At 46.3% G+C, this 12,307-nt stretch overlaps 1 protein-coding gene across 1 annotated transcript in view; it reads right to left on the bottom strand.

Annotated features, from left to right (window-relative positions):
• STOM (stomatin) overlaps positions 1-12,307 on the bottom strand; it is a 56,437-nt gene that overhangs the window by 10,851 nt on the left and 33,279 nt on the right. The window contains exons 4-6 of the mRNA XM_006150496.2: positions 10,140-10,222; positions 4,116-4,319; positions 2,505-2,639 (exon numbers count right to left, since the gene is read on the bottom strand). Coding sequence (XP_006150558.1) covers positions 2,505-2,639; positions 4,116-4,319; positions 10,140-10,222 — 422 coding nt within the window. The remainder of the gene's footprint in view (positions 1-2,504; positions 2,640-4,115; positions 4,320-10,139; positions 10,223-12,307) is intronic.

Genomic DNA, 12,307 nt, shown 5'->3' with positions numbered 1-12,307 from the left:
GAGACACGGAGAGGTAAAGAGAAATCGTACCCTAGGGCGATGGCCATGCCACAATCCCTTAACCTCCATTCTCCTCTCTGGATTTTGGGCATGTATGCACATGCTCTTGGGGTGGTTTTCAGGCATCAGGGTCTGGGACTTGAACTATAGAGTTGGCCATGTGGGATCCAGTGCCTTAACTACCACGTCACCTGCTGGCTTAGCTATTACTACTCTCTAATAAAAACAAAGTGGTTTGCTCCTTGGCTTCTGGGAGATCTGTCAAGTTCATAGCAACTCTTCCCATAGAAACTGTACCTCTTCCTCCACCACTCATTGGCATGGGGCTGTGGGCCTGTATTAGTATCTGCCTTTGTCCTTTGAGCAAAGAAGGACCCAAGAGAATCTCTCTTCTGTGAATGTGGAATTAGGGTGGGTCTGTCTCCTTTATTGTCCCCCTGGGAAGACAAGTAAACTTAAGAGCATTCTCCACCACAGGCTCTCTACAGTGAGATGTGGCCCACGAAAGGGAACGACTAGCCCCCTTAGGTCTTGCCTGCTTTCCAGTTGCTAGTTCCAATGGTGAGGCTTGACTCTGCTTCCTGCTCTGGGGTTCAGCAAGATACCCTGCAGTTAAAGTCCTTGACCCAGAGGTTTGAAAAATATGCCAGGCACATGTATATATATATATATGCCCATAATTCTGAGAGGAGACTAGAAAAGATGGGATTGCAATGTGGCTATTGCCCCTGGGGGAGGATTTCTCATTTTCTCTCTCTGTTTCTCTCTAGCAAGTACACACCTTATGGCAAAAACCTTGAAAAAGAAGATCCTCTTAGCAAATATTTCCTCAGCACTTCCCAGAGGGGCCAGGCCACCCATGCTGGGTTAAGACACAGGCAGAGATGATGATGAAAAGAGAGAGAAAAAAGCAGATATCAAAAAAGAGAAGTAAAAAAAGAGGAAAAGGGAGACAGCAAAAGAGAAAACAGTAAGAAGGAAGAAGATCCTGAAAAAAGAGACATTAGGAAAGACAAGACAAAAATAAGTGAGGAATGGACAGTAGGAAACTGATGAGAATGCATTTCTGCTCTGAAGTTAATAATGGATTAGGGGAGCTGGGAGGTGGTGTGGTGGTTTAGGGCGCTAGACTCCCACATGGCTGACTGTGGTTTGAGACCTGGACCTGGTAGCTTGCTCTCTCCCTCTCCCTCTCTCTTGCTCTCTAGTCAAATTAAAATAAGTAAATAAAGTTAAAATAAAATAATTCTTTATAAAAAAATAATGGATGAGGAGGGGCTGGCAGGTGGTATGGTTAAGATGCTGGACTTCCACATGGCTGGCTGTGGTTCAAGTCCTGGACCTGACGGCTTGTTTTCTCACTTTCCCTCTCTCTCTGGTGACTACAACAAATTAAGAATAATAATAATAAATAAAAAATTTAAAAAGTTAATGGATTGGTGGGGACACGGTGGTAACAGGTGGATCTGCATGGAAAGGTCCTGGGTTCATATCCTGCGACCTCCTTCCACATGCAGCATGTGTACACAGTGCCATGATCCGGGCTGGCTTAGACTGGGGAATGGATCGTGGTGCAAGAACTCTGTTGAGGTGCCTACCTTTCTTTTCTCTCTTTATTTCTGTTTTCCTTTCTCTCTCATGGAAAAAATAAGTAAATACACTTTTATTTTTTGAGAGGTTTTTGTTACAGGACTTGTGCTTGCCAGAGAGACACAGAGAGATAGAAAGCAAGAAATCACCCCCGGGGGCGGAGGGGAGGGCCACGCCACAATCCCTTCTCCATTCTCTTCTTGGGATTTTGGGCATGCATGCACACATGCCCAGTGTGAGTTTCAAGCTGCCGGGTCCAAGACTTAAACTATGGTCAGTCATCTGGGAGTCCAGCAACATAACCATTATGCCATCTGCTGGTCCCAATAAGCACTTCTAAAAAAAATAGTAATAATAAGGAGCATAAAGTATGGGGCATGCAGTCATAAAAGAATGAAGTAACTCATTACGACTGCACAGTTTGAGTCCCAGACCCAGAAACCTGAGAAATAACCCAGGCACATGTGCATGTGTGCCCAAAATTCCGACAGGAGGGAGCGATGGAGGAGCAGGGCCTGCACCACGAGCAGGGGTGCTTTCTCACTTTCCCTCTCTTCTTGTCTCTCCAGTGAGCACACATACCCTCTGGCAATTTTTTTTTTTGAGAGGTTGTTTTTGATGTAGAGTGCATGTGCTCTCCAGAAAGAGAGAGACAGAAAGTGAGAAATCACCCCCAGGGGGGATGACCATGCCACAATCCCTTCTCCTCCATTCTCCTCTTGGGATCTGGGGCACGCATGCACATGTGCCCAGCATGAGTTTAAGCCACCAGGTCCAGGACTCGGACTGCGGTCGACTACATAGGAGTCCAGTGACATAGCCATTATGCCATCTGCTGGTCCCATCCTCTGGCAAAATTTTTAAAAAGCCCCAAGAAAAAGAAAAAAAAAAAATGGAAAAAGAAAACACATTACCTTGGCTCGGGCCTCCCGGGATGCTTCGGCTTCTGCGGCCATAGCTCTCTGGAGCTGCACGGGTAGCTTCACATCCTTAATCTCCACACGCTCCACCTTTATTCCCCAGTCATCGGTGGCATCGTCCAGAGTACACTGTTAGGAAGAGAGAAGGCAGGTTAGACACGGCCAGCTCCAGCCCGCTTCCCCACAGTGGCTGTGTTCATTGCAGGTGGAGCAAGCACAGGCTGGGAGAGGTTCGTTACCCTGCAGTCAAAGGCATGCTGAAGTGGGGCTGCCTCACTGGGGAGGAGAGCCCGATTCTGTTACTAACAAACTAATGCAGAGGTGGCAAACTTCTTCTGCAACGGCCATGCAGGATTTGCTATTTCCAGTGTCTGCTGCAACCATTTAACCCTGATGTTGTAAGCTGAAAGCAGCCATGGCTGGAATAAAACCATGCTGTCTATTTCATAAGGTGGTTGTGGGTATCAAATAAGATCCTAGATTTTGTCCACAATGAAGTCTATTTGGTAATATGAATTCAGATTTATAGCCCTTTTTCCTTTTTTTGTTTTTTTTTTGAGAGGTTTTTCACTATAGGGCGCGTGCGCTCGCCAGACAGACAGAGACAGACAGAGAGACAGAAAGCGAGAAATCATCCCCCAGGGGGGGATGGGCATGCTGCAATCCCTTCTCCTCCATTCTCCTCTCAGGATCTTAGGCACGCACGCACATGCACCCGGCGTGAGTTTAAGCCACCGGGTCCGGAACGCGAACCGCAGTCGACTACGTGGGAGTCCAGCAACATAGCCATTACGCTAACTGCTGGTTCCCAACCCCTTTATCCTTTTTGAACAAGCCAAATTTTTAAAAAATGATATGGGAGTCCAGTACCTTAACCACCACACCACCTGCTGGCTCCAGGCCAAATTTAATCTGGCATCTATTACTCAAGTAAGAGTAGAACACCTAACAGTTAATGAGAGATTTCATAGGATTTACACACAGAATGAAGCTTTTTTTTTCTTTCTTTTCTTTTCTTTCTTTCTTTTTTTTTTTTTTTAAAGATTTTTGCTATAAGGTGCATGTGCTTGCTGGAAAGAGACAGGTGGAAAGTGAGAAGCCACCTACCCCCTGAGAGGGAGGGAGGACAGTTACACTGCAATCCCTTCTCCTGAATTCTCGTCTTGGGATTTTGGGCATGTACATATACCCGGTGTGATTTTCAAGCTGCTGGGTCCAGGATTTGAACCACAGTTGGCCAATGTAGGATCCAGCGCCTCAACCACCTCACCACTTGCTGGCCCACAGAATGAAGCTTTACGATGCCTACACTATCTTGCAGGAGAACCTCTGAACTATCACACCAAACAACAAGGTTAATACTGATCCTGGAAAACACGCACTGCAGGGAATAAAAAAAACGAGGCACGCATCTGAATGCTACCAATCCATGAGCTGTTAGTATGGGAAATGGCCCCTTCCGTTAAGTCTGGAAAACCTTACTACATAGAAACCAAAGGCGCGAGGTTCCCCAGCTCGCGTGAATAAAGGATTCTCACACAGCAGCTGTCTCTGCGCTTGGAGTTCTCAGCTCCAGTGGTCTCGTTTTTATTCGCGCGCCCTCACCTGCATGTTGTGTGCGATTTCTTCTCTGTCAGAAAGGATCTGAGAAAGGTTCTTGGTGCCCAGAACGTTCCTCAGAGTAGTCTGTGCCAAAAGACGGGTTGCTGAGTCAGCATTGGTGATGTTTGCCACAGCCAGGGTCGCGTTCTGAACACGGTAATAGACCACGCCATCCACACTGACGGTCACTGAGTCCTTAGTGAGGATCTGCAAGAGGAAGGAAGCATTTCATTTCTGTTGAGAAACGATTTCTTAAACATAACTGAGAGTGTGGAATGTTGTCCTAGAAATCATCTTACAACACTAGCTGCTTCTCTCTCTTTTTTTGTTTTTGGAGAGGTTCTTGCTATTGGGTGCGTGCTGCCAGAAAGACAGAGAGAGACAGAGAGACAGAAAGCGAGAAATCACCCCCTGGGGAATGGCCACGCCGCAATTCCTTCTCCTCTATTCTCCTCTCAGAATCTTGGACATGCATTCACACGCACCCGGCATGAGTTCAAGTCACCGGGGTCCAGGACTTGAACCGCGGTTGACTACATGGGAGTCCAGTGACATAGCCATAACGCCAGCTGCTGCTTCTCTTTAGTAAGGCACCAGAAAGTTAATTACTTCTTTTAAAAAATTTATTAAAATGCATTTATGTATTCATTAAGTCCACTAATTCTTTTTTTTTTCTTTATTTTTTAGGTTTTTGCCATAGTGCGTGTGTGCTCACTGGAGAGAGACAGAGAGAAATAAGAGAGGGAAAGTGAGAAATCATGCCCCATGCCCCAGGGGTGAGACCAGTAGTTAGCGTAATGGCTATGTCGCTGGATTTCCACATAGACGACCGCAGTTTGCATCCCGGACCCGGTGGCTTAAAACTCATGCTGGGCACATGTGCGTGCGAGAGGAGAATGGAGGAGAAGGGATTGTGGCGTGGTCATCCTCCCTGGGGGGTGATTTCTCGCTTTCTGTCTCTCTGTCTCTCTCTGTCTGTCTGGTGAGCGCACGCGCCCTATAGCAAAAACCTCTCCAAAAGAAAAAAAAAAATAAGAAATCATGCCCCAGGGGTGATGGCACACTGCAATACCCTCTCCTCTATTCTCCTCCTGGGATTTCGTGTCAGGCATGCACACATGAGTGCCTGGCATGATTCTCAAGCCGCCGGGTCTGGGACTAAAATGGTCATGTGGGATCCAGGTGCCTCAACCACTATGCCACAGGCTGGCCTGCCCATTGATTCATTCAACTATTCAACAAATAATGAAACACCACTCAGTAGCAGGCACTATACTAGGTGCCAGAGATGAAGGTGTGAAAAAACTTGATTCCTACTTGCAAGGAACTGGGGAACCAGGGAGGCTTTTAAGAGATAGGGGATGGCAGCTGTGGGTGGCAGAAGGGGGGCCTCAACTGAATCTGGAAGAAAGGAGGAAGTTTCAGGAGGGTGTAGTTGGAGAAGAAGATTATTTGAAGCAGAGAAAATAGTGGGTAAAAAGGTGCAGAGGTATGAGAGCCAGTCTGATGAGCGAGAAGTAGCCCAGTCTTACTGGAATAAAAAAGGCATGGGGGGAACCAGCAGTTAGCGTAATGGCTATGTCGCTGGACTCCCACGTAGTCGACCGCGGTTCGTGTCCCAGACCCGGTGGCTTAAAACTCACGCCGGGCGCGTGTGCGTGCGTGCCCAAGATCCCGAGAGGAGAATGGAGGAGAAGGGATTGTGGCGTGACCATCTCCCCTGGGGGGTGATTTCTCGCTTTCTGTCTCTATGTCTCTCTCTGTCTGTCTGGCGAGCGCATGTGCCCTACAGTGAAAATCTCTCAAAAGAAAAAAAAAGGCATGGGGAATGTTTTCATGAGAAGGCCGGGGTGAAAATGCATGTGTAGCAAGCTACATAAAAATGCTTAACATGACATAAGTTTCAAGAGAGATTTTTTGCTATAGGGCCCATGTCCTCACTGGAGAAAGAGAGAAAGAGAGAAATCAACCCCTGGGGGGATGGCCACATCTTAATCTCTTCTCCTCCATTCTCCTCTTGGGATTTTGGGCATGCATGCACACATGCCAGGTGTGAGTTTCAAAGCACTGGGTCTGGGACTCAAACTATGTTCAGTCATGGGGGAGTCCAGCACCACACCTACTATACCACTGTTGGCCCCTATCATTTTGCTTTAAACTAAAAAGTTAATTCTGAGAGGCTCCAGGAAAATAATAATGCAAATTACTTAACCTCTTTAAGACTCAATTTCCACGTCTGTACGTGGAGATGAATAATGGTGCCTACTTCACAGACTTCACATGGATTCTGTTACTACAGAATTAATGAGTCAATACATCTAGGTGCTTAGAATAGTGCCTGACACATGATAAGAGCTATCTGTCAATATTTATGTTATTGTTATTATGGAAACACCTCTCTGGCTTTATTTTTTTCCTCTCCCTCCTGCACACACTCTACACCAACCCCAATGAGGTCCCTGTTCCCCCATGTTGCATGCTGCCAGGCCGCGTGCAGCAGCTGCCTCTGCCCGACTGTCCTCCCTCTGGCTCCCTCACATCACACTGCATGTTCTATGCACCGTTCGGTCTGAGCAGAGTTAGGTCCCCCCTTGCACGTCCACTTGACCTCACTATAGAGACATTCCTGATTTACACCACTACTTCTCTAGTAGACAAAGAATTTCTCCTTTTCTTTTCTTTTCTTTCTTTCTTTCTTTCTTTTTTTTTTTTTGTTTAATTTTGCCAGGGGGTTTGTGTGCTTACCAGAGAGAGGTAGAGAGAGAAAGAGGGAAAGGAGAAAGGGGCACGGCGATGCCATAAACCCTTCTCTATTTCTCCATCCTGTAGGGATCTGGGGCATGCACGTGCACATACACCTGGTCTTTCCAGGATCCAAACCACACCGTCAACCATGTGGATCCAGCCCCCTGTGAACGTCTTAAGGGCAGTTTTTCTTTGTATCTCCAGCACTGGCAGAGCACTAGTTACATAGCAGGTGTCACCAAGATGAACTGAACTGGAACGCGGTTCTAGGAATAGTGAGGGATGAAGGGGACAGGGACGGCAGGCAGGAGGCCTGTGCTGTGATCCAGCTCTTCCCTCAACCCCTGGGCAGCCTCTAGCAAGGCTTTTTTAAAGAAAAGAATGATTTCTTCTTCTTTTTATTATTTTTAATTCACCAGAGAGGGACAGAGAGAGAGAGAGATCGAGAGAGGGAAAGTGAGAAAGCAAGCTGCCAAGTATGAGACTTGAACCTCAGGCAGCCATGTGTGAGTCCAGAATCTTAATCACTACGCCACCTGCTGGTCCCTCAAACAAGGCTTTTAACTCCTCTGACACACAGATTCCTCATTTAGGAGACAGGGCTGATGGTAGTGCCCAGTTCTATTCAAAGGGGATGGCCATGCTGCAATCCCTTCTCCTCCATTCTCCTCTTGGGATTGTGAGCACACACACACACACACACACACACACACACACACACACACCCAGTGTGTTTCAAACTGCCAAGTCTGGAACTCAAACCGCAGTTGGCCAAGTTGGCTGAGGGAGTAGTCCAGTGCCTTAACCACTATGCCACTTGCTGCCCCCATTTTTATTTATTTATTTATTTATGTATTTAATTCCATTTGTTATTATTATTTTTTAAATTGACCAGAGAGAGACAGAGAGAGGGAAAGCAAGAAAGCAAGCCACCAGGTCCGGGACTCAAATTGCGGTCACTCATGTGGGAATCCAGCACCTTTCACCACCACACCACCTGTTGGCCCCACTGTCCCCCATTTTTAAAAGAGATTTTTGCTATAGGACACGTGTACTCACTGGAGAGGCAGAGAGAGACAGAGACAGAAAGCAAGATATTACCCTTCACCCCCAAGTCTATCCAAATTTCTGTGAAGATCAACTAGAAAGACGTGTGGGAACGAAGCCCTTCTGAACATGTCAAGATCTGTGTGATGAAACGATGCTGTGACCCAGCTGCTGAGCCCTGCCAGGCCTCCCAGCAGTAATCCTTCTTTTTTTAGTAATCCCCAAATACTTCGAACTTGCAAGAGCCGTGGGGGGGTTGTAAATAAATGGACAGTGTATTACCATCTTGGGTGAAAATGATTTCTCCTGAGGTGATGGGAAAATGTGTGTCATTTCTCAACAAATTCTTGCCACTATGACTTTGCCACAGCTGTTTTCTGAAGCTGCAGCTTCTCTGCCTACTGTTTATCGTAGGCAGAGTGTTTATCTCCCTGCACGGCGAGTTCACAGGGGATCGGAAAGGGCCTGTTTGCCAAGTTCCAATCCACTCTGTGCTCAGCGGCTTGTGGGAGGGGTGGGAGCAGCTGGAGAGCCGAAGCTCAGCTACCCTGCCAGATGCCCGCGGTATTTACAGAGGAAAGGCCAGAATTCCAGGCTACCCTGAAAGGGCTCCTTCTGAGTCCATTTTCCTTGAGAAATGGGAAAACATGAGAGAATATAGTGATGCTCTCAGTCTTGTTCTTGAGTAAAACGTGGATGACAACGATTCCTGGCATCACCAGGTTTGTAGGGTCATAAAGTCTGACCTCTCCAACTCTCAGGATCTGTCCCGGCAAGGAAGTTCCTAAGTGGTTTTCTTGATTTTGTGATAAGAGAAGGCAACATGGTCTGATTCTACCCCACACTGAGTACCTGGCCCCTGGCCAGGGAACACTAACAACAACCTGCCCCTCCCTTCCTCGGGGCTGTGGCTGTCTTTCTTATGTCTCTTCAGACATGGGTACCAGGGTGCCATCACGCTTGGAGGCCCCTGGTGGGGCGAATGCAGAATGTGTTTGGCACAGAAACCTCCACAAAAAGAGACAGGGGAGGCAGAAAGCTGGAGTGAGTCCTGGCCCTGCCCCTGAAGCTAGGACTCCTTTGTCTCCCACCGCTATACATTTTGCCGTGCCTTTCAGCTGTGATAGTATTTGTGAAGCACCTTGAAAAAGCACTAAATAATTATTAATGCAAACTATGTGTGCCTTTCTAAAATGCCAAATGAGCGATTCCTAGTTCTTTGGCTTCTAACCAATTCCTCTAGAATAAAATCAAGAACCTTAAGAAGAAAGAATATTACACTAAATAGGATTTCCTATCAGAAACCCATAGAGAAGAAATGTGGTAATAAAAATGATGATGATGGGTCGGCAGGTAGTGTGGTGGTTGAAGGCGCTGGACTCCCTCGTGGCCCACCACAGTTCAAGTCCTGGACCTGGAGGCTTTCTCACTTTCCTCCTCTGTCTTTGTCTGTCTCCCTCTGGTCAAATTAAATAATAATAATAATAATAATAATAATAAATGAAGTGAGATAAAATCCTTTAAAAAATGATGATGACAATGATGATGTTAATGTTATAAAAATGTTACACTGTTTTATTTATTTTTTTTTTGGAGAGGTTTTTTTTTTGCTATAGGACGCGTCAAACAGACAGAGACAGACAGAGAGACAGAAAGCGAGAATTCACCCCCCAGGGAGGATGGCCATGCCGCAATCCCTTCTCCTCCATTCTCCTCTCGGGATCTTGGGCACGCACGCACACGCGTCTGACGTGAATTTTAAGCCACTGGCTCCAGGACACGAACCGCGGTCGACTACGTGGGAATCCAGCGACATAGCCATTATGCTAACTGCTGGTCTCTGTTACACTGTTTTATAACAACAAGCACTTCCATGGCACTAACTATAGTATTTATCAGGCACAGTTCAAGGCGCTTTACACAGAATATTTCATTTACTCTTTATAACAACTCTATACAGTAGGGTCTTCTACTATAATCTGTTTTATAGATGAGGGAACAGAAACATAAAGAAGGTAAAGAATTTACTCAAGGTCACCAACTTAAAAAATGGCAAAGGTAGTAGGCTCTAAAGTCTACGTTCTATTGGCTTGTTGGAAAAATCGTGACGTACTTTTCTATTTGTCTATGCAAACATGCATCATGACTTTTCCAATGACCCAAGAGCTAAGCTGCCTTTCACGGTGAGGACTTTTTCTTATGATAATGGCTCCTCATAGCACAAGAAACCCTTACCTCCTGAGGAGGAATATCAAACGAGATCGTTCTCATGTCCACTTTAATGAAGCTGTCAGTGCATGGCAGGATAAAAAACAAACCTGCAACAGAGACATAGAGGGTTACAGAGAGACCAGCACCTAATCGGTTCACTTCCCCACTTAGTTCTAGGAGGATCAGCCTGATCAACTGAGTCACCAACTGTTTTAGGCAGAAGTCAAGGATGTCATCCTCGCCTCCTCTTGCCGGCGTCCCACATCTACCTGTCCCCAGCGAAGCCTGTGGAGTTCATGTCCTCGCGCTCCTGTTCCTCTCACTTTCTCTTTCCACAATGACTTACGGAACCACTTCCTAGACCATCGTTCTAGTTCTCGTAGTCTCTCTCCTCTGATCCAGTTCCTAAGCTACAAGCAGAGACTCTTCCTCAAAATGCAAACTTTGCCCCGTCCAAGGTCCTGCGTGACCCGCCTCGGCTCACCCCTTCAGCGCTTCCCCTCTCTTTCCACCCTGCACTCTCTCTGGACAGAGCTGCCTTGTTCCTGAATCTGCCACAGTCTCTTCTCTGCGTTGCCTTGTACATGTTACTGCTTTTGCTGAGAATGTCTTCCATGGGCTCACACCATTATTTTTTTAAATTTTTATTTATTTACTTATTTATTTATTTATTTTGCTACAGGGGCACATACACTCACTGGAGACACAGAAAGAGACAGAGAGAAAACTACCCCCCCACACACACACATACACTGCAATCCCTTCTCCTCCATTCTCCTCTCAGGAATTGGGATACACACGCCCCATGTGAGTTTCAAGCCTCTGAGTCTGGGACTCGAACTGTGTTTGGTCATGTGGGAAGTGAGTGCCTCAACTACTACATCACCTGCCATCCCCAGGTTTATACATTTTATTCTTCAAGACTCAGCCAAGATATCACCTCCAGATAGTTCATCCATTGCTAGTTCATACTGGTCACTCTTCTCTGGGTTTCTCTTTTCTCACAGCTCTCTGGAATTAGTTGATCTTAGCTTCTTTTTTAATGAGATTTAAAAAAGAAAGATTTTTGCTATAGGGTGCGTGCACTCACTGGAGAGACAGAGACAGAGAGACAGAAAGCAAGAAATCACTCCCTAGGGGGGATGGCCATGCTGCAATCCCTTCTCCTCCATTCTCCTCTTGGGATTTTGGGGACACATGCACATTTTCCCGGTGTGAATTTTAAGCCATTGGGTCTGGAACTTGAACCATGGTCGACTCCATGATAGTCCAGCGACATAACCATTACGTCATCTGCTGGTCCCAGTCTTAACTCTTACTCTGTGCGACTGTAGCCATCTGTCCTTGATGGTGTCTCACCACTAGACAGTGAGACTCCTGAGGGTAGGGACTGTGCTTTAGTCTCCCTTGAATCCTCTAAGCCTGAAACACAATAGGTGCCCAATGGGTAATGGCTCAGAGCCTTTCCTTGGTAGGAATTCTCATGCTCAAACTTCTAGAGCTATAGCTATTTCTGGTCTCCGATAAACTTATCAGCTCAGATGGGAAGAGGAGGGGAAGGGTGTAAAGGAAAGCACGTTAATAATAAGACTGGCTAGAGCCACTGCTATTGTTAAACAACCTCTACTGCGTGAACTCTTTCCTAGGTCGGCAGTAAAGAGGCTCCTGGAAAGGAAATTACACCAACAATAAGCATGTCAGAGGCCAAACAGTCCCCAACCCAAGTACTGACCAGGTCCTTTGGCTCCTCCTTGTAAAATGCGGCCCAATCTAAAGATGATGGCTCTTTCATACTCTTTTATAATCTAGGATAACAATGCAAATCATAATTAAAACAAAATATAAATATTTACACACACAGCTTCTTCAATATATATTTCTGTTTTAGGCAGATTAGAGGCTTCATATTTTTTTCTGTACACCCAAAAAACATTCTACAAATAAAAAAAAAAAAAAAAAAAAGAAAAAAAAAAGCTGAAGTCCTCAGTTTTTCCTCTAGGGTGCATGTGCTCACCAGAGAGAGACAGTGAGAAGGAAAGTGAGAAATCGCCCCCCAGGTGGGGTGGCCATGCCACAATCCCTTCTCCTCCTGGGATTTTGGGCATGCATGTACATGCACCCAGCATGATTTTGAAGCTGCCAGGTTTGGGACTTGAACCATGGTTGGCCATGTGGGAGCCCAGCGCCTTAAC

Source organism: Tupaia chinensis, unplaced genomic scaffold (assembly GCF_000334495.1).
Source record: "Tupaia chinensis unplaced genomic scaffold, TupChi_1.0 Scaffold000289_1, whole genome shotgun sequence".
NCBI lineage: Eukaryota > Metazoa > Chordata > Mammalia > Scandentia > Tupaiidae > Tupaia > Tupaia belangeri.
Note: the sequence above shows the minus strand (reverse complement) of the source record. Positions and strands in the feature narration are given on the sequence as shown.